At 32.1% G+C, this 21,029-nt stretch overlaps 1 protein-coding gene across 22 annotated transcripts in view; it reads right to left on the reverse strand.

Moving 5' to 3' along the window:
* The window catches only part of LOC119633132 (small conductance calcium-activated potassium channel protein), a 244,980-nt gene that overhangs the window by 22,707 nt on the left and 201,244 nt on the right, over positions 1-21,029 (reverse strand). For 18 of the 22 annotated variants that reach the window (XM_038026582.1, XM_038026492.1, XM_038026573.1 and 15 more), the window contains one exon: positions 19,740-19,844. In XM_038026582.1, coding sequence (XP_037882510.1) covers positions 19,740-19,844 — 105 coding nt within the window. Of the gene's footprint in view, positions 1-1,356; positions 1,493-19,739; positions 19,845-21,029 lie in introns of all 22 variants that reach the window. The other 4 variants (XM_038026553.1, XM_038026527.1, XM_038026483.1 and 1 more) reach the window with 1 other exon arrangement.

A 21,029-nucleotide genomic window follows, 5' to 3' on the forward strand; every position in this document is an offset into this window, starting at 1 on the left:
AGATCCATAGATATATAGGTAGATAGATATATAAATAGATAGATGATTAGATAGTTTGATAGATAAATAGTTAGATAGATAAAGAATGAGAGAAAGAAAAAAAGAGAAATAGAGAGAAAGAGAGAGTGAGAGAGAGAAAGAGATTGATTATAGTTTTGATTACATTTAATGCTATTGATGTTTAAAAGAGTGGAGTTAGTGTTGTCATATAATAAATGTTTGGATGTTTGGGCATGTTGAGGATTAGTTAGAAAAAAGAATATTATATGGTTCCATATATGAGATGCTCTAAAAAATATTGAGATTTCATCTCAGAAAATCAATTTCCATATATATATATACATATATATATATATATATTCATCGTATATATATGCATATATATTTATATATATGTGATTTTTATTTATCATTTATTCGGTCTGCCTGAGCAGTGACATTTCTAAATGAATTAGCGTTTTCTTATTGTGAGGCTTAATATCTCATTAGACATTCTTGTGATTGGGAGAGTGGGTGAGGAAGATGAAGGAATGTAAATTTAATAAATATATAATGAGTAAAGATTAATAAGCACGCATAGGAATAGGAAAATTTGGAATGTGACATTACATGAAATACACACACACACATACACGCACGTTTATACATACACAACCAAATATCATGTGAGAAATGCATTTAAATATGGAAAAAACAGAAAATTAAAATAGAAAAAAAAATCCATAGAACTTAATTAATAAATGAAAGAAGAAGAAAAAACTTTATTTAATGAATTGATCACAAAGGCGCGATTATCTATTATATATGATTAATATCCTAAAACAGATTTTTTAAAAAACCAACCATTTTACTTTGCTTTTGGTTGCACATACAGCTTATCGCTCAGATTTTGTGGCAATAAACAATTAAAAAGTTTACGTTGATTGTTTAACATTTGCCTGTCATTAGCAGTTGCGTGTCAACGTCATCATTAATGCTACATATTGTCATGGTGGTCAACAATCCTAACAGATATCCTTTTTGTCGTAGCCGTACGTTGTATGCGGTATAACATGTAAACGTTGATGACAAATCCGGATTGATTTGAAAGCACGCGAAAAATAATAAAGAAATTGATATCTGAACAATTTGGATGAAATAGATGGTGGCGCACAAGCCGCGTGTACATCCACTCCTATTCACGGACTCGCACACGCACGTATCATCTATCCATATACACAGTGCATATCTATCTACATATATACAAGTAAGTAAATAAATTGTAACATTCGTTGTCAGTCGCTAAATAGTTTATGTTTATTGGCAGTTGTTTTGGTGCTGTTGAGTTTGGTTTGGTTTAGTTGTATGTGTACTTACCACCATGCCGCAGGTGAGAGTTATGCCGCGTCCGCAATACGTGTTTGGCACTATGTCACCATAACCAACACACAGAAATGTAATGGCTGTGAGCCACATAGAGTTTAGCAAATTCGCGTGTTCCTCATCGTGGAATCTTTTTTTCGTTTTCGGTTTCATTTTTCATTTTTAAAACGTTTTGTTTTTTTTATTGTGATTATTTTTTATTTTTAGTTTTTTATTTTTGTTTTATTAGTGAAAATTTGATTTAATCATTCATATATCAATCAATCACATCGTTTTTCATATATATATATATGCATACATATATATATGTACATAGACGTATTCGTTTATTGTTCATTACAAATTTTAGACGAATAGAGAGAAGAGAATGAGGGCCACTCGCATCGCACGCACGTTGTGGTTGATGTTTGGGATTTGTTGGTGGTGATGGTGGTTGATTTGTTGGTTGGTTGGATAATAGAGTAGATAAATTGTAATAGTAGCAGTAGTAGTAGAGTGGAATAATAGTTGTAGTAGAGAAGAATATTTATATATATTTATGTATATATATATGTATATACATAGATATATAAGGAATATAAAGTGAATTAAACAAACAAACAATATACATATGCATATGTATAACAACAGAAAGTTGTGAAAATATATAATATATATATATATATATATATATATATATATAATATATATATAAATCTTATTTATAAATTTATTTTTATTTACAATATCTTCTTAGAAACTTTTGCCAAATCTCTCATTAGAACTACAAAGCTTTCTGTGCGCAATAATAAAATTTTAATTCTTATATTGTAATTGTTTTGAAATGTGTCTAAAGGCTGCGAACACGTCCGACAATAACTTGGTATATGTAAAGAAAAACTCCTGCTGCTTCGGAACTTACATCATATATATACGGATGTGCGCCTTTTCAAAGCTACACATATCTGACTTTATCTAACTGTATACATCCGAGATAAAATGAATTTTACATAACAAGTTTCGATTGTAATGACTTGGGATCTATCTTTTTTTTTATTGCAATCTATCATAATTATTATTTTAAATAATCTAAAATCTATTGAGCCTACACTTATTCACACTAATCAATAACAGGGAAAGATATATAGCATTGTATAGAGGTATAGAGGGCCTTGATTACAACTTAACTTTTAATATGTATGAGTATGAACGGTATAAAAATGAAATGGATATTCATACGTATTATGATTTCTTAAAAGCTCAATATTTTTTCGACTACCCAAAAGCGATAAGACATAGCTATACATAGCGTATTTTTATATAGAATATAAACATATTTTCCCTAACTAGTAAAAAACAAATAAAGAATATTTTAACAATTATCATCAATTTCTTTACAACTTAGTTAAATACGATCGTAAGAGTGCTAAAAAGAGACGACTAAGTAAGTAAAAGAAAACGGACGCTAACTAGTTTCATTTTAATTAGTAATTAAACACTGTTGCTGATACAGGTGAGAAGGACAATAAGAACAGTAGTACATTAGTTGCGATTGTGTCCAACAACACAATAGTCACACACACAAAAGCTAGGAGTAAACGTAAGTCAAGGGAAAGAACAAAAAGAAAAAAAAAAAAAAAAAAAAAAAAGAAAAGAAACAATCAAATCGAAAATCATTAAAAAGATAACGTATCATATATCATATATATATACATTATAAATGCATATATTTATGTATAATAAGTAAGATATAAATTAAATGAAAAGAAATGAAATCTCTTTAGTGTTTAATTAGATGTGTAAAGGTCTTTATGTAACGATATCGTAAATACAAAAACTAGTATTGCATTCGTATGAATGTCAGATATAAACAAGACGTTATATACAAATAGTAATTAATTCGAGCATGAACGAGTTAAACTGTTATACGCCTATACCCATCACCTTGGACTTGTTGTATGTACACATTTTCCATCTAAGCTAAAATTGGTATAGTGCAAACAACAACAAATGTGTGATCGATTTGACGTTTTAGTAAACACATACAGTGGACGTGGCAGTACCATGAATATACGACACGATACGAAAATCACATATTTGTTACAATGAGAGCGGTTAGATAGATAGATATAAATATCGCCTAATTCTTGGTAAAAACACAATTTTTGCATTTTCGAATAGGTAATGAAAGCAAGTAATGATTTTCGATGTTTTTCCTGTCGGTTGTTTCATCAAATAAAGCGCATAATAACAAAGGGAATAAAAAAAAAATGCATCAAATGTGGTTTTCATTAACTCTTTCAACACTTTATAGACACAAGAGCTTAGAAATGCCTGCGGCAATATTCAATTGTCACAATCAAGGAAAGAAATCTACTACTGGATTTAAAATGTGTGAATATGTAATATGAAGTGTTGTGCGATTAAATAAATATCCTAATATTCTCTAAGTAAGTTTTTTCAACTTTTTATATATTTCTATAATAATATTATTATCATTATTATTATTATTATTATTATTATTATTATTATTATTATTATTAATAATTTAGCTAAAGAAATAAATTGTAAGGCTAAAATCTTAAAGCACTTGCATTTAGGGCTGTCGGCTTTATTAAAAACTCTTGCGCACTTCAGATTCGAACACACTACCATTGAGTTGCTAGTCGAGATTGCTCATCTTCGGCCACTCAGCCGGCTATTTCTTAACTAAAATTTTATGCTATTGCATATGAAATTCTTACAAGCAATATAAACGAGGCTAATGACAAAAGAAAAACAAGTGAGGACATTATAGTTAGGCAAGGCGGACCATTAGATACTATGCATCACTTCACCTAGTATTACTCACTCGTTTCGTTAATAATATACCAAAAATAATACATTATTTTCATGCAAAGGCTTACTTTTTATGAAGTGGTATCAAAAAAATAAATATGCTTTGTCCAAATTCGGAAAGGTTCAGCTAGAATGATTTTTGAAACTCTCTCTCATATAACCGTTCCTAGGACATCTGAATCTCTATGCAGTAAAATACAAAATTAATAAAATAAATTCACATAGAAATCAGCCTGACCGAATTCGGACTATGCCGGTTTATTTTTTTGATAACATCGCATTTATATGCGGCGGGCTTTCATTGGAAAGGTATGCCTTTGCATGAAAATAATGTATAACTTTTGATGTATTAGTAACTACTAGTGTAGGGTGTCTACTAATCGGCCTTGCCCGACTATAATGTTCTCACTTATTTTATTTGTATGCAGCCTACCACACTGCTCATATATAAAATCTTAATTTGAAGGATTCCTTATATGGAAGAAATCATTCAGACACTGTGAAAAATAGCATTCTGGATTAATATGTAGATGGGCGAGAAATGGCTAGCGTGGAACCATTTTCTGAAACTTATAGTATATAAAACCTCTTAAAGGCAAAGAATCTATGTGTGTTTTTTGTTATTGTTAATTGTTACTCTATTACGGTAACGACCGATAAAGTATTACCGAAAGTATTAAGCGAAAAAGTGTAGGGTACGTAGCGCTCTTCAGGTTTTTATTTTAAATCCTGGAAAGTACTTGCACATTCTCCGGTACGCGGTACTAGCTTTTACATTCCATCTGCAATGCCTGCTAGCACCGATAATTAGGAATCAAAAGCTCTGTGTAAGCGTAAAGTGAGAAAAGCTTATTATTGAAAATGTACTTCCGGTTTGGATTAAAATAAGGCTTCTGGCAGAATTACGCTGTAAGTAAACGTACCTAACAATATTTACGATTGTCTGGCTGGCAGGTTTGTATCGACTAATCGTGCAGTTACTTGAAAATGTATAAAGGAGTATTAGTTTTGCATATACGGTATAAGCACCTGGGCGAACATTCAATGGTCGTATCAAGCCATTGTAACCTATAAACTAATGTTCGGAATGTCACGAAATTTGCAAACATTGCGTTGAATTTCGTTGGTACTATTTAAAAATCATATTGATTCGTCAATAGTGACGAGATATCTATAGGCAATGATGCGAACTATTTGATTGATACGCGGCTTTGTTAGCGATATTAAATCTTCATCTTATATTTGTAAACTTTCCATTATCGTAGTCCTGGCAACTGCCCCCAAACTCTGAGAATTGTCAGATCACAATTCATACTTTCTTGCGATATAATGCATGTACTGGAGGATCTACTGTATAAAATTACTTCTTCACGATTCACCTCCGTTAGAGTAAAAAGCGTAATCGAAGAAGACAAGTCTTCTGATTTTTTGATCACAGTACTATAAGTGTCTTGGTCGTTTTTTACAAGATTTTCGTTTACCAAACTAAAAGTAAAATCTTAACTGTTTATCAATCATTGGCTTAATGGTGTTAGAATCAAGAGAGTTTCCTGTAATTTTGTTTAAATAATATTAGGAGAAGTTTACATACGAAGAGTGCAAGTTTTTGCAAGAAGATTAGTACAAAATTTAATGATATCATTTAGGAAAATGATTGCGAACCATTCTTGACACCCTATCATACAATTTTTATTCGTACTATAATTGTTAAATTAGATTTATTCACATCAAAGAACTTTTCAAATATGGAACGCAATATCTGTACATGTTGACGTCGAATAAACTCGACGGCACTTTCCGCGGTTGGATGAATGGCTGTTCACCTCGAGTGTGCTCTCGCGTCGATGCGTCCAGTAGCGAGTATGTAGCAGTCCATAATGTGCAATAATACAATTTTGTTCAGCTTCGAATAAAAATTCATTCGACGATGTAATTTATGTCGTATATCGTATTCAAAGGTTAAACAAAGTAAAGTATCATTACGAAATGCACGTGTATGATATATCTAATGAATATAAATCTTATTAATGACGGAAATTCCGGAATGTTGTGAAGAGTAAGTAATTATTTTCAGTGCTTTTCTCTAAAGACAGAGATCCGACATTTCACAATCAAAGGCATTTACAATTGAGCCCTAAATCGAGTATGTTTGCTTGCATAACATACTTATCGTTATTCTCCAATTCATTAAAAATGATGAAAGCATTCTTTATTTTCCCTGGCACACTTACTAATAAAATCCTCGGGTGTTTTTTAGGGCTTGCTATTTTTCTAAGGTTGTACTTTTTTTTTTTCTTTTTTTTTTATAGTGATATTAGCGATAATTATTATGAGCGAAATGTGCGTGTGTTGAGTGTCTTTTGAAGTATCTTAAATCCAATAGGAAAGGCAATGAGTGAAGGGAATTTTAGCTTTTTTTGTTATATCAAAAGAAACTACAGATTTCCTACCAACACTGTTATAACAAGTCGAAACCGTGGCAGTCGGGCAAAGCGGATTTTAACAACTTTGTACAATTTCGCCTAACACATACATATTTGCATTTTTTCTTTACAAATGTTGTGTTGCTGTACGAAGAGTTGCTTTCTGTGAGAATCCTTATAGCAGAGAGTATAGTCCCATATAATCCAAATTCAGCATAGTATATGTGTACAAATAAGGTTTGTGGGATTTAAAAAACACGGAATAATTAGCATTAAATCGCTTTGGACCATCTGGTAGCGATAGTTATGTTAAAGTGTTCAACACTTCCTTTTAAAAATCAGTATGTGCCGTTTCCTTGAAGTCTAAACAACATGCTTTGTTTATTTTCTACAATTTGCGAGAGGCGTTGCTTTTTTATTTTAATTTGAAGAAAGGTGCAGCTGATGGATATCGATTGCTGTGTGAAGCGCATAGGGAACATGCTCCATAAATAGAAACATGTGAATACTTGTTCCGGAGTTTTAAAAGTGGCGATTTTGGCATCAGCGAAAAAGAATATGAAGAATATGAGGACAGTACAGTCTGAAGACGCTGAATTGGACCAATGTTCATGCCACACTCAAGAGCGCTCGCTGATACCTTGATAGTGACTCATTAAGCGATGTCCAACCTTTTCAAGCCCATGGGCATGGTGTAAAAACAAGGAAATTGAGTTCGGTATGAAATCACGCCAGGAAACGTCAAATGCCGTCTTTTCACGTGGAATAAGTGGTGCAGAGCCAAAATCGGAAGGGTGTTTTGCATCAAATCGTGACAAACGACGAAAGATGCATCAGCTGCAACCACCACAAGCACTGAATATTCATGGCATGAAACTAATGCTGTGCATCTGGTGGTATCAGCTCGAAGTGATGTACTACGTGCTATTCTAGGCTAACGAAACTATCAGTGGGAAACGTTACCGGCAAAAACTGATGCAATTTTTGAAAATGTTAATGAATCGATTAGTATATTAAACGTTGAATCTATGTCGAGCATACATCCGTAAAAACCTGACGTACCTTTACCACAAGTCGTGAAGAGTATAAAAATACCTAATTCTGGACTGAGAAAAGCAACTGTGTATAGAGTTTCCTTTCTCTTTCCATTATCCTTTGTGAGAGCTGTAAAAGCATTAGTACACATCATTCAACTTTATGTTGTCCACCTTACAAGCATTAATTGTAAATTTCGATTCTATTCCATGGTGCATAAAAAGAGTATACTGTGTGTGTGTGTGTGTGTGTGTGTGTGTGCGTACATATCCTTTTGTGGTTTTAAAAAGGCGGCTGACTGTATTTTGCGCCACAAACTCTCGATGCGGAAGTCAAGTTACTATAACATTACATCGTATCTTCTCTACTTCAGTTTTCTCAGTTTGCATATATATTGTACGTAGATACACATATACACGTATGTATGGAAATATTCATTGTCCTTGCGATAGAGAAATGATTGTTCATTTTTTTTTGAAGCCTATGTACTTCATGTAAACAAAACATTTTGACAATTGGGTATAATAGGGTATAGCTGGCTAGCTCCTCATTCTTCTCATATGATTTGTTTAAAATTTCTTCCTTTTTTTTTGAAATATTAAGAAGGTTGGATTGGTTTTGAACGGGATAAAGACTGTATGGAAGAAGTTGTGAGTAGCGCTAATAAGTTGTATTGTAAATGCAATAAATATGTAGTAAAGAAAGTCAACAAAATCTGATATGAGCGTAGTAATGGCTGTTTATACAAATATGAATAGATAAGTATGAGTATGAAGAGATGTCGTGATATGCCGTGAGAAAATTGTATGTATATAGATAAAATATTCTAAATAAATGCTTTCAAATTATGTTTAGATGTGATGATTATTCGAGCAGAATGACAAAAGGACGAAATAATATGGAATGAAATACACATTAAATATTTATTTAATTCATATTAAATATCAGTCGTGTATGCATTTCGTATTGAGAACGAGCTGAGGACACCGACACCAAAAGATTTGCACATGAAATGTTCGGAACAAAAAAAAAAAAAAGAAACCACATCTACAATTATACTTAATAGACAATGAAAGACAATTACATTATATATATATATATATATATATTATTACATAATGACTTATATATATACTATTATATAATGAGTATTTTTTTTTTTACTAAGAAAAATTGAACTATCCAATTTATTAAAGAAATAAAAAAGAAAATATGAATTAATTTTATAATAAATGACAAAAGAGTTTGATAAAAATAGCTTTGACTTGGATAGGAAAAGGAATGATGATGAGCACAGAGATAGAGAGAGAGAGAGAGAGAGACAGAGAGAGATTGAGAGGGGGGAGAAATTGTAAGAAGAGGAGAAAGACAAAGAGCTCTAGTGACCAACACAACGAAAGGCAATGCAACGAATTTTAAGTTACGCTAGCGCAGCTGGAGCACGTAATTTGGCTAAACTCCATATATATTCTATACGCACGAAAGCAATCTTTGCCGGCCTTTAGTTTTTTTGTGAATTCTTTGTTAAATTGTTTGCTTTTGGCTTTTATTATATATTCATTTACTTCTTTATTTATTTTTCTGGTTTTTTGTTTGCTTTCGTTCTACATTGCACGATAGTGTGGTTTTGCGTTTCTTTTCTCGTGTATTTATAATAGATCACACTTCAAAAAATCTGATATTTGATTTTTTTCTTCTTCTTATTTATTCATTTATTTTTTTAATTTTTTTTAATTAAGGCAAACAAAATCAAATTCATTTATAAAAACAATTTTATGAAAATATATATGCATTTTTTTTTTTTTTTTTTTTTTTTTTTTTGTTATAAATTGTGTTTACAGGCTACATCTACATACAAACTTTAGTAAAACACCTACATATGCCGATGTAGTAAAGGTAAGGTTAGCAGTGAGGGCGGCTGTGGTAGTAACTTTATACTGTGATGGGTATAAAAAGTAAGTTGAAATAAGGGGGGGAGAGAGATAGATAGATAGAGAGGCATAGCTAGAGAAAAACACTTTAGCTGTGAGAATGTTTGTGCTGATTGTGATGATAAAGTATGAAAGATATATAATTCATAGAAAAAGAAAATATTGTGCATATTATACTCTAAACACAGGCACTATGGCAAGCTTAGCTTTACGGAAATATTCATATTAATCTGCAAAATTCATTTATAAGCCAATTCTTTTAAAATATTGTACATATGTATTACATATAAAAACGATGTTTATTATTATGCTTGCATTTATGAAATTTTATAAGTAATGAAAACAATAGGCAGAGAACAAAGACGAAAGAAGGAGGTTCTATTCGCTTGAGGCGAATCTTGAGCACCCACCAACCCAAGCAGATGAATAATATTTTCCGAATTCCTATTTTTCATAATTAATTTCTTTTTGCAAGATTCTCATCTTGATCAGATGAATGTAAATATAAATATACTCCCAGGACTCTGTTTGCTGCTTACTTTATCATTTCATATCCCGATGAACAAATCGACTGTACACTTATCCTTTATGATTTACGGTAGATGTTAAAGAAATAGGAATGTTGCTAGTTGCCGCTTTTATATTGGGTGACTATACTGTTCTGCAAACTTTATTTATGAAGAAAATTTCAAATTCAAAATTTCTTTACTCTTATGAATGTATTGATTATTCTTGCCTTATGAAATGAGTCAGAAATACATATAGCAAGTCCGCAGTCCGCCCATAAAGAGCTTGTAATTAGTCGTTTTTAAATATTATATTATAGTTAGCCTTTTATGCGTATTTATGTCTTATATGTACATATAAGAAAACATGACACAGTTGCTGTGCACCCATTATCCAGTTGAAGTTGATTGTATCCATAACGATGTTGTAGCTGAAATTTTGTTGCAAAATAGGGCGAAAATCTTTACATTTAGTATATATTTTATATCGTATAATATATGTTGTGTATTGGATACGTTGTAACTTGATGCTACTTCGTAGGTGCTACTAAATCTGCATTTACCTATTATGCCTTTTTGAAGCATACATGACTACTTCGTGCAGATGTACACTATACGGGAACCCGAGTTGAGACATTCTAATCGTTTCGTATATCAAATGATGATGCAGAAACATTTTCGAAATTGTTTTAGGTGTGCCAGTCCGTACATTTGTTTCTCCGATAGCTGCCCATGTACATGTTTGGCTAAATTAATTGGCTGCAATCGTTAAGATATTTTGATGAAATATGATGCACTAATATGCTTCGCCCCGATAGAAATGCCAGCCGATTAAAAATCTCCTCACAAAAAGTAAGTGCAAAATAGTATTTTGGGCTAAAAAATAAATGTCGCAAATTTGAGTGGCATTTCACCATTTTTCGGACCCCATCATATATAAGCGTCCTCTCAAAATCACCGCTTATATGACAACAAGCTATAACTCTTAGTATTTTCGAATGAAGTTCAATTGTATTTACTGTTTAAAATTTGGATCACGTTGGTCTATCTTTCGCGTTGCCTTTGAGCTAAGACTTCTTGTGGCAAATAAGCCCTTGTATCACAATAAGATCTAATTTTTGGTATTCGATGACAGACAGACCATCGTGAAGATTTGCATTCGGCAAATTGGTGGAAGGTATTTAAAGATCGTCTTCGTTTACTTGTAGGTGTAGGTGAGTGATTACATTCGTGTGCATAGGAGGATTTTAATGAAGGAAAACTAAAATTTCTCTCGTTTGGAGGCCGTCATATAGGAAACAGACTTGACACTTGCTGTTGAGGCGATGACCCGATGCTTTTGATTTCTAAATTCAACCGGATGAGAGGGACAAGGTGGTAATTGATATAAAGTTTTTCTTCTAATCAAATTTGGAGACCATAATCACGACTTCAACTAACGAACTAACGAACATACAGATAGCACCATGCAGCTTGTCTGGTAGGGAAGACGACAATCTTCATCTAGAGCGAAACTTTGATGCCAGTTTCCTCCGTTCATGTATAAAACGTGCAAAGTATTTTTCAAATTGTAAACGTGACAAGAGGGCGATCTTATATAGCGCCTTTGTACACTAACGCTCTATTTTCATGTTTACGCTCTTACGTGGTTTGCTTAGGAAATGCTCAGCCGAAGGACGGACGGGTGGCAATAATTGAATTCGGGCCTGATCAACAATATACATACCCTTTAGGGGAATTCTGTTGCGTATTTTTTAATCTTGCAAATCGTAGGGTAAATTGAATGTGTTCTTGTTATTCGATAGTTGATGGGTTGGTGGCTTAAAATAAATGAACGAATAAAATCTTGATGTTGCAAAGGGTTTAAGGCTTAGTGAGTTTACACAAAATGCACACTTTTAAACATATCAAATTTTCTTTTTCTAATTTAATAAAAACTTACGCTATGAAGAGAATTTTACGTTTAAATGCTAAAGCTGAAGCTAACTTGCAAGCAGTACTGTTTATGGAGCAGATAGTTGAAGCAAAAGTTTTTCCAAAGCCTTATTTTACGTTGTAAGTTCTTTATGTTTACTTTTATTCTTTTGAAATTTTAAAATTGCAAAAATTGTTAAAATTTTTCATTAAATTTAAGATCAGAGGGAGCTTAGTTCATATATTTCAAGTTAGTTCTCTTGCAAAAATTCTTATAATGTATATAGGAAAAATGAAAATGGCATTGTAAGTACTTTCTAATTAAAAAAAAAAAAAAAGAAAAAAAGAAAACAAACCTTATAGACTGATATATATTCATGTAAACATAACAGTAGTTTATAATGGTAATGTAATGTAAAAAGTAAATATCAGTAATTAAGTTGAAACTATAACACATTGGGAATAGTTGAAAAGGGATAAAGAAAACAAATAAGAATGCTATAGTCGGACAAGTCCGACAATTAGATACACTACATCACTTCGCTTAATACGGTCATAGCCGCACTTCCTTAATAATACGTCAAAAATCGTACATTATTTTTGTGTAAATGCATAGATCTTTATGAAAGCCCTCAAACGTCTGAGTGATCTAAATTACACGTACTTCCTTTATTTTTCAAAGTTTTCGTTACTTTCCAGTTGCTTCCGTCATCGTCTTCATCTGCCTATCCGATGTCGGATGTTAGCGATCACGCAATTCGTTATTTTATTTAAAAGTTTAAAATGATTTGCATGTTACATATTTACATGTACGTAATCATGTAGATACAAGAGTACGATGAGTTCCATCAGGACAAATCCCTAATTAAAAAACTTTGTCGCCATAGAAGAGCTTGCTTTCATGAAAGCCTTTATATACGGTGCGGTCTATAAAATAGATCTATGTGATCCAAATATCCTATGCTTGATTTGCTAAGGACAAATTTTCACGATAAATTATTAAAGATTAGACATTTTTGGCATATAAAGTCTTATTTCTCCTCAGAGCTCTTACATGGGTTGACATAGACTTACGCGATCTAAATTGGGCAAGATTGGTATGCTTATCAATTTACTATTATGAGGAAATTTTCCGTAAGAAGTATTGACAGTTAGCCTCTTTTTTTACTTTATAAAGAGTGAGTTTTCCTAGAAACGGATGTACATCAAAGGGTTCAAAAAATTGCAAAAAATAGTTTTTCTTATAACGACTGATCAAAAGAAGACATTATATGAAGAGTGGACGAGAAAGTGGTCCGCTCCGAATCATTTGCATTTACACAAAAATACATGGACAGACAGACGGGCAGAGAAGTTTGGATCGAAGTGAAAATGATTCTGAATCGATTCGTTCGAGTACTTGGAACATTCGGTAGTACGTATGTGTGAGTACAAGAGTCGCAAACACGGCGACGATTCATACATATCAGCCGAACTCTGCACCATTACCTAAGCCGTAATACAAAATTGAACTATTAACAATTTCTATGAACACACATTACCTCAAATTTATATTTACCTAGTTCTTTGGGCGTCAATTTTTGCAGGGAGTCCGCTATCGTCGCTGATGGAGATTTTATAGTGCGAGTGTACAAAGTAGAACCTGATTAATGTCGTTGTGCATAGTGCATTGAATTAAACGTAATTTTGCAAAAAAATATCAACAAATTAAATTTAAAGTCAATTTATTGTTTTGCATGTCTTGTTTGAATCTTACAGATCGTATAGGTTCAATGGTTTCAATTCTTCCCAGAAATACATTACAAAACAAGTGCCGGGAAGTCCCCATCCCTAAGAATGCAACCAATAGGCATGCGTGGTCATCAACACCTTTTGCGTGCAGAAAGAATAAACTGATTGAGCATTTAAGTTGCGTCACCCGATCTAAATATGGTTAAAAGTGCTTAGGGAATTTGTAGATTAGATAAATTTGGTCTGATAAATGTCCGATGCATTGAAACGTCACAAAACACTTCATTAGCTTTACGATATAACGTTAAAACTAACAAAATAAATATATATGATAAATTGAATGCTTTGGTCGAAGCTCTTCTTCACTCATCTTTTCGTAAAATCGCTACAGATTTAATTTGATACGACTGGGAACGTTAAATACTTAATGTCATCATATTTGACTAAATTAGTCTTTGCCATTTTATGAACAATGAATGTGTATACGATCACTTCATATCTCTCTCTCTCTCTCTCTCTCTCTCTCTTTTTCTAATGCTTTTGCAAGGCATCTTTTTAGTTTGGCGCATGTCAATTAGCCGATCGGGATCATTGTCATGCTGAAACTCAGAAAATATTTGTACAAACTTTTAAATAAAAATCTGTTATAAGTAATAGGTTCTAACTAATTCGTGAGATATATTTACTATTCCTTCTAGGGCCATGTTATGCAAAGATGTAGTGTAGCGTAGCACCTACATTTTTCGAAATGAGACGTTTTTAAAGTACTTAAAAAAAAGGTTACTTTTCATCATTCAATATAAGATGAAGAGCACTAATTGATAGATGGACAAATGGATATTGTTCTCATTTAGGAAACAATTGTGCTGTCATTGTGCATTATGTGAAAAATTTCAAAATATTTAGGCACAATTATCAAAAGTGTAAATTATTGAAAACGATTCAAGCCTATTCAACTTTTATTTACCTAATGAATAATGAAAGGAAATAAGACAAGTAAGAAAATTATATTCGACTATGAACAGAATTTGTTATACACACCACCGTTATCCTCAAAACGTCCGAACCGAATACGAAAAAACTAAATTTTCATTTCTATAATAGTGAGTGGGCGTGGCTGATTTTTTTATTTTTATCGAACAAAACTGGAAATTTATATCGTGTGTCTACTATGTTTTAAAACCACTGATCAATAACAGGTGTCCTTCAACTAATTTGGCCCATTTTCAATTCCAACCCGTTTGTATTTCTCTAAAATTTGAAGCCGATATTGTTATGTTTACAAAGAAGGAAAAGCTTAAAATAGACTTTAAAGCTAAAGGCGTAACACTTACAGATTTGACACGCAACCATTACGCTACGACCATTCCTACCCTCGCCCTCTCTTTCTCTTTCATCAGTTGGCGATCACAGATGGATAGATCGACATGTTTTAATCGATTCAGAATATGTCGCCAAACATGAATATATACTTATTATATGAGGCTTATGAAGTTGCCCCTTTTCGATGTTGCAAGCACTTCGACGGAATGAATATAAAGGTGGTGGGTATAAAAAAAAGAATATAACATTCGATGAAAAATCTCCAACGTTACAATTACGGTTTGCCTAATATTACATAAAATCAATGGAAAAGATTAAAAAAAACTAAATAAAAGTACAAAAAAAGAATGGAGTTCATGGCTTAGAAAGAGTTAAACGATGGTTTGGAAAGAAATGAAAAGATTGATACAGTCATTCATATGTATGGATATAAATCGCTTATTGTATACGAGGAACATGCAATCGTGTATATACATATATATATATATATATTTATATACATTTTGAAATTAATTATTGCTATTTATCTTGAAAAAAATTAACGATATTAAAGGGGGTAAATAACGTACGCAAGTAAAGAAGTTAAGCAAATAATTGGTAAGAAAAATTGAAAATTGAAATCTATATTAGTGCAAATTCCTGTCAACTGCAATTAAAGTTTGGAATATTTGTGAGTTATGAGCAATTTCTTAAATCTTTCTAACATTAAATGCATTAAAATTGCGTGCATAGAATGGACCGCTCGAAAGCAAGGCAGCTTAGGCAGAATCTTTTATTAGCCCTCCATTTGCCTTTGTGTATTCTTAACTCAGAAGATATGTGCGACGATCGACATGACAGCATTGTAAGATAAAGCACATAAGGGGATTATTCGATTGGCCACAAGCTATTCCTCTCATCTAATCTATTTAAAGCATGCATATGTGTATGTACATGACATACCTAATATGACTGTAATCCAAGAGTAATACCTTTAAACACATATTTAAAAAAATATAATACACTTAGCACAACAACAAATCAACCAAGTGAACGTGAAAGTTCAACGTGATAAATTAAAGAAAAGTTCAAACAATATATACGGAAACGTTAAAAACCAATAGAACGGTTTTTATAAACTATTATGTAAACAATACTTGATCTAATTTTTAATATTAAATTGGACGATAATAATTCGAGGCAATTTACGTAATGTTTAAACTTAATCCAGCGTTTACCGTTAAAAGAGACAATTTCAATTGCAGTTTGAATTGATTGGAGAAGTTAGAATGAATGGGCCGACAGACAGCAGTCAATTGTTGAATATTTTTGATTGCCAATCAAATTCATTTGATGGCGATATATGATGTCCATAGTTTCAGATGCGATAAAAACCAAAAAAAATACTAGTGATGCATTAATTGAGGTAAAGAATGGCTCGTCCTCCTCTCTACGCTACGCTACTAAACCTAAACAGTCCCTTTCAATATAAATAAAGCGCCCACGCCCCATTCTAATTGAAAATATTGGTTATTGTCTCTGATCTAAAGATACATTGATAATGTTACGTGATTTTAATCTACTTAATGAGTGTTTCATGCGTTTTTAATGATAATCTCGCTCCTTGTACCCGATGGTAATTAATACGTTTTTTAATTTTGTCTTTAGTAAAGAAAAAAGAAGAAACGTGATTCGTTATTTCAGTTTTTCGGCCACTCTGCATATAACGCCTTATTTCGTGAAAGCGTTGTATGGAAAAATTTGCAATTTTCCAAACTTCTCGAACGATCGAACGAATTTTTATATAGTAACAAGGTCTAATTTTCAATATTTCGTGGTCAATATGTTCTCAAAATAGTAAATTGACATAATCAACCTTATCAAATTTGGACCGCATAGGTAGATGTTTTGAATAGCTCCGCGTACAAGGAGTCTCCAGAAATGTAAGCCTTTACATGCCAAAAAGGTGTACATGTTAATTTTTGTGATGAAAAATTGTTCATGATAACAAGTTGACATAGAAATTAAATGAACGAAATTTGAGCGGCAGGCGTCTATTTCTGAGATCCCAATCCATATAACGTGCCCCATCCAATGGTAAGCTGTTCAGAAAAAGGTTTAATTTTTATTGTTCTATGATGAAAATTGGCCTATAGCACAATGTTAAATAGGGAACTTGAGGAGTTATCAGGAAAAGCAAGCGCTTATCCGGAGAGAAAGTCGAATTTCCGGTCTCTTACGATGAAAACTCAAAAATAATGAAATTATTAGGAGGTAAACTAAATTTGCAAATTTTTAGATCACGTCGCATGATGTTGTGGGCGTCCTCCAATATGCGGTCTTCCATGAAAAGTATGCTTTTGCGTGAAAATATTATGATTATTATTATTATTATTAGAAATGTAGCCAGAGAATAATTTTTAAGACTAAAGTCTTAAAGCACTAGCATCTACGGCTTTCGGCTTTATGAAAAACTCTGCCGCACTTGAGATTTGGATCCACGACCAATGAATTGGTAATCGAGACTCTTGTCTACTCGACGGCTCAGGCGGATGCATGAAAATAATTTGCAATGTTTGGTGTATAATTACCAAAACGGGTAAGCAACTGTACTAGGCAAAGTGGTGTATGGTATCTATCTAGTCGGCCTTGCTCGGCTATAATGTTCTTATTTGTTTTTTATAGAAAAATAGTACGCATAAAAATATAGATTTTCTTAGGCGTCAATATATTTGAGTATTCTGTTTCTCAGAGATGCCTTCACTGTCGGCCGGATAAACAGGCGTTCAGGCAGTTCGTCTCCTCAAAATACGTACTTTGAGTAATATATTCTATATTTACTAATAGACTGTTCCTACTGCCTACTTTAATAGAAAAGATACTGCAGGCAACTCAATTGAAGAGTACTTAATAATAAATAAAAAGCATTTTCTAAATTGGCGAGAACAATACATGGCAGCCGTGGGCATTTTCATATAATATCTTGCAAAAAAAAACAAAAAGATACCTAAACTAATAATACTTTCCATAGTAGCGGTAGCGTTTACTGAGTTTTGAAGTTTCGCTCCAGATTATAAAAACAAAATTTAATATTTTGTACAAAATTTTGACCGCCTGATTGCTAATGGATTTACATGGCTAAGCAGTGATGTGATTTATTGTATGTTCCTTAGAGGATTTCCTAAGCATTATTTATATGCTAATAGCGGATAGCAATTTACTTACACATCCTCTCACAACGTCATATGCGTTACACTTTTTCTTACTATAGAGAATTGGTTTGCGTTTTATAGTAATATTTGTTAAAATGCTTGCTCAATTATTGAAAATAAGTTTAGTCGTCGAGCATTTGTGATTACAAAGAATGCATGCCTTGAGCGTACGAAGTCTTAACATGTTTTTTATTTTCTGGAAGAGTAAACTTGTAGATGCAAATAAATTACTTATAGTAAACGCCTGTGGGTGCATTCGCATGTGATGGACGTTCATTCAGTAATAATTGAAGAAAATAATGATGATAAGAACGCAACAACAATATATACATATATATATATATATATATATATTATAACTATATAATAATTATATTCAATTATATTTTAATCTCATTGACATAATATGCAAACAGCTTTCATTAATTTTAAGCAAGCAACTCGTGTGCTCGTAGTGAAAACAAAAGCATGACTGTGACGATAAAAATAACAAGAATGCATAAAACGAACAACTTGTTATGGGATAAATATCTGTTCTCTACATTTCATGATTTTCTAGAGAGTTTAGCAACAATTCTTATTGTTAATTATGTGTTGAAAATTATGCTTTTTCTCTCTTCTCCTCCTTGTTTAATGCATACAAATCTTATTTATGTGCTTATATGTGAAATGAAATCTTTTCATATTATTTATTAAAGAAAAGTCTTTTTTTTACTTTGCTGCTGTGTATATAAATATAAATATATATATGTATATATATATATATATATATGTATATACATGCTAAATAAGAAATACATGCACAACTTATCATCGTATTGTATAGAAAATAATATGTGATTTGTATGAGAAAACGTGCAAGTCATATACCGGACTAATTGTGATCCATTGTTTGCATCAGGATATAAATATTATATAATACGATGTTTATAATATATGAGATAATAGACAAAAGTTTGTCTATAGTTTGTGCTTTAATCCAATTGGTGTGTGTACATACATGCCGCATACATATGTTGTGAATAATTAGTTCTTGAAGTGCGCGCAAACTAGCAAAGTCGTAAAAATAATTTAGGTAAACAAAAAAAAAAAAAAAAAAAAAAAAAAAAAAAAAAAAAAAAAAAAAAATTAAAAGAAGAAAAAAAAAGAGGAAAGATGATTATAAAAAAAGGAAAATGGGAAAAATTCAGGTAACACTTAATTCATATAAAATCACAAAACTTATTGTATTTCATAACAAATCACGTATATAATACGAAACAGTGAGTAAAATCTGAAAGTTATATGTTGTTGTGATAATTGTTGTTCTGCTTGTTTTAAATTAAAAAATAAAAAATATAATAAGAAAAGTTATTGAAAAGGGAACACAATTTATTTTTTAAACAATGGTGTGTGCAATCAAGTTGGAAAGGGTGGGGCGGGGGGGTGGGGGAGGGTATATTCTAATATCTTTCTCTTTCTCGCACTCTTTATGTTTTGCACGCTTGCTCTCGCTTTCCCACTTACCTTTCGCATTGCCGCAGCGTCCATGAGGCGATTATCCATAGCGATACCATAAATACTAGCAACACCGTACCCGGGCATATTGTCATTAGGGTTTTTAGAACAAATCTGAAAAAAAGGAGTTTTTTATTTTTAATTTTTTATTTTTTTTTTAATTAAAAAGTGTATTTGATTTAGAATGTCTTTCATATCATCCGGTTTAGGTATAACGACCACTTAAGCCAAAGAGTAAAACGGAACGCATTTGCACAACAGTAGGAGTTAATGGACTAGCTGAAGGATATGTGACGCACAGGTATACAAATCCGTTTTCTCAAATTTTCACTATGTCAGAGTAAGATTAAAGTCACTTAGCTGCTGCTGTAGTGTCTTATTAAAATTCTGACAAAGTCATAAAATTTTAATTAAGCTTTAATTACTACAGATGAAAATTAAATTTAAAACTTTTATTTCGATAATTATGCAAATGTTGGCTTTGGGTTTGTTAAGAAGATTTATTGCAAAGAACTTTTAATACACCTGGGTAGCTGGGTAGCTCTGTGATCTATCAGAATTTTACTTTACAAATTTCGAATACAGCAAGAAGCATCTAAATGACCTCAGCATACATTCCTAAGAGAAGCTGCGCAATAGCGGACGGGACATCACCATTAAAATTCCAGATTCCGGATTTGATTTCGATTTTTTAATTTAACTTTAGACCAGTCACCCGCCAAACGATTTGGTAATGATCAATCTAATCATTGTGATAGAAAAAACAAAAATCAATCTACCTGTATTCTCAGTAGAGAATACAATAGATCGGCTTCATATTAGACTTGTCCGTATAACACGATGAGAAAACTGCGATTGTGTTCGTATAATATAAGGCTAAAAGCGGTTCGTAGAAAACGACAATAGAATAAGACAGATTTTGCTTTCTAATGACATTTTAGGTCCAATCATTCATATAACGGATCAAGTCTCTAAAAGAAAAAGTAGGTAATGCGTATTGATAAATTTCACACTGTGAAGAAAGAACATTTATTGTTCAATGGTCATAAGAGTTGTTGTCATGTGGCTTAATATTATAAGCGCACGAATCTAGTCATGTACCAAAGCATCGTATGTTAATCATAGGACTCTATATAAATGGTTTTTAAGTTGTATAAGAAAAACTGCCAAATAATATCAAATCATTTGTTAATTGAATAAATATATCTATACTGACACATACAGGCTGGCTAGCAGAAGATCCTACCATCTATTAACATCCAATTTTAGATTGCTATATATCATAGCTTGCTTATCAGC

The sequence above is a fragment of the Glossina fuscipes genome, unplaced genomic scaffold (genome assembly GCF_014805625.2).
Source record: "Glossina fuscipes isolate IAEA_lab_2018 unplaced genomic scaffold, Yale_Gfus_2 0, whole genome shotgun sequence".
NCBI classification, from domain to species: Eukaryota; Metazoa; Arthropoda; class Insecta; order Diptera; family Glossinidae; genus Glossina; species Glossina fuscipes.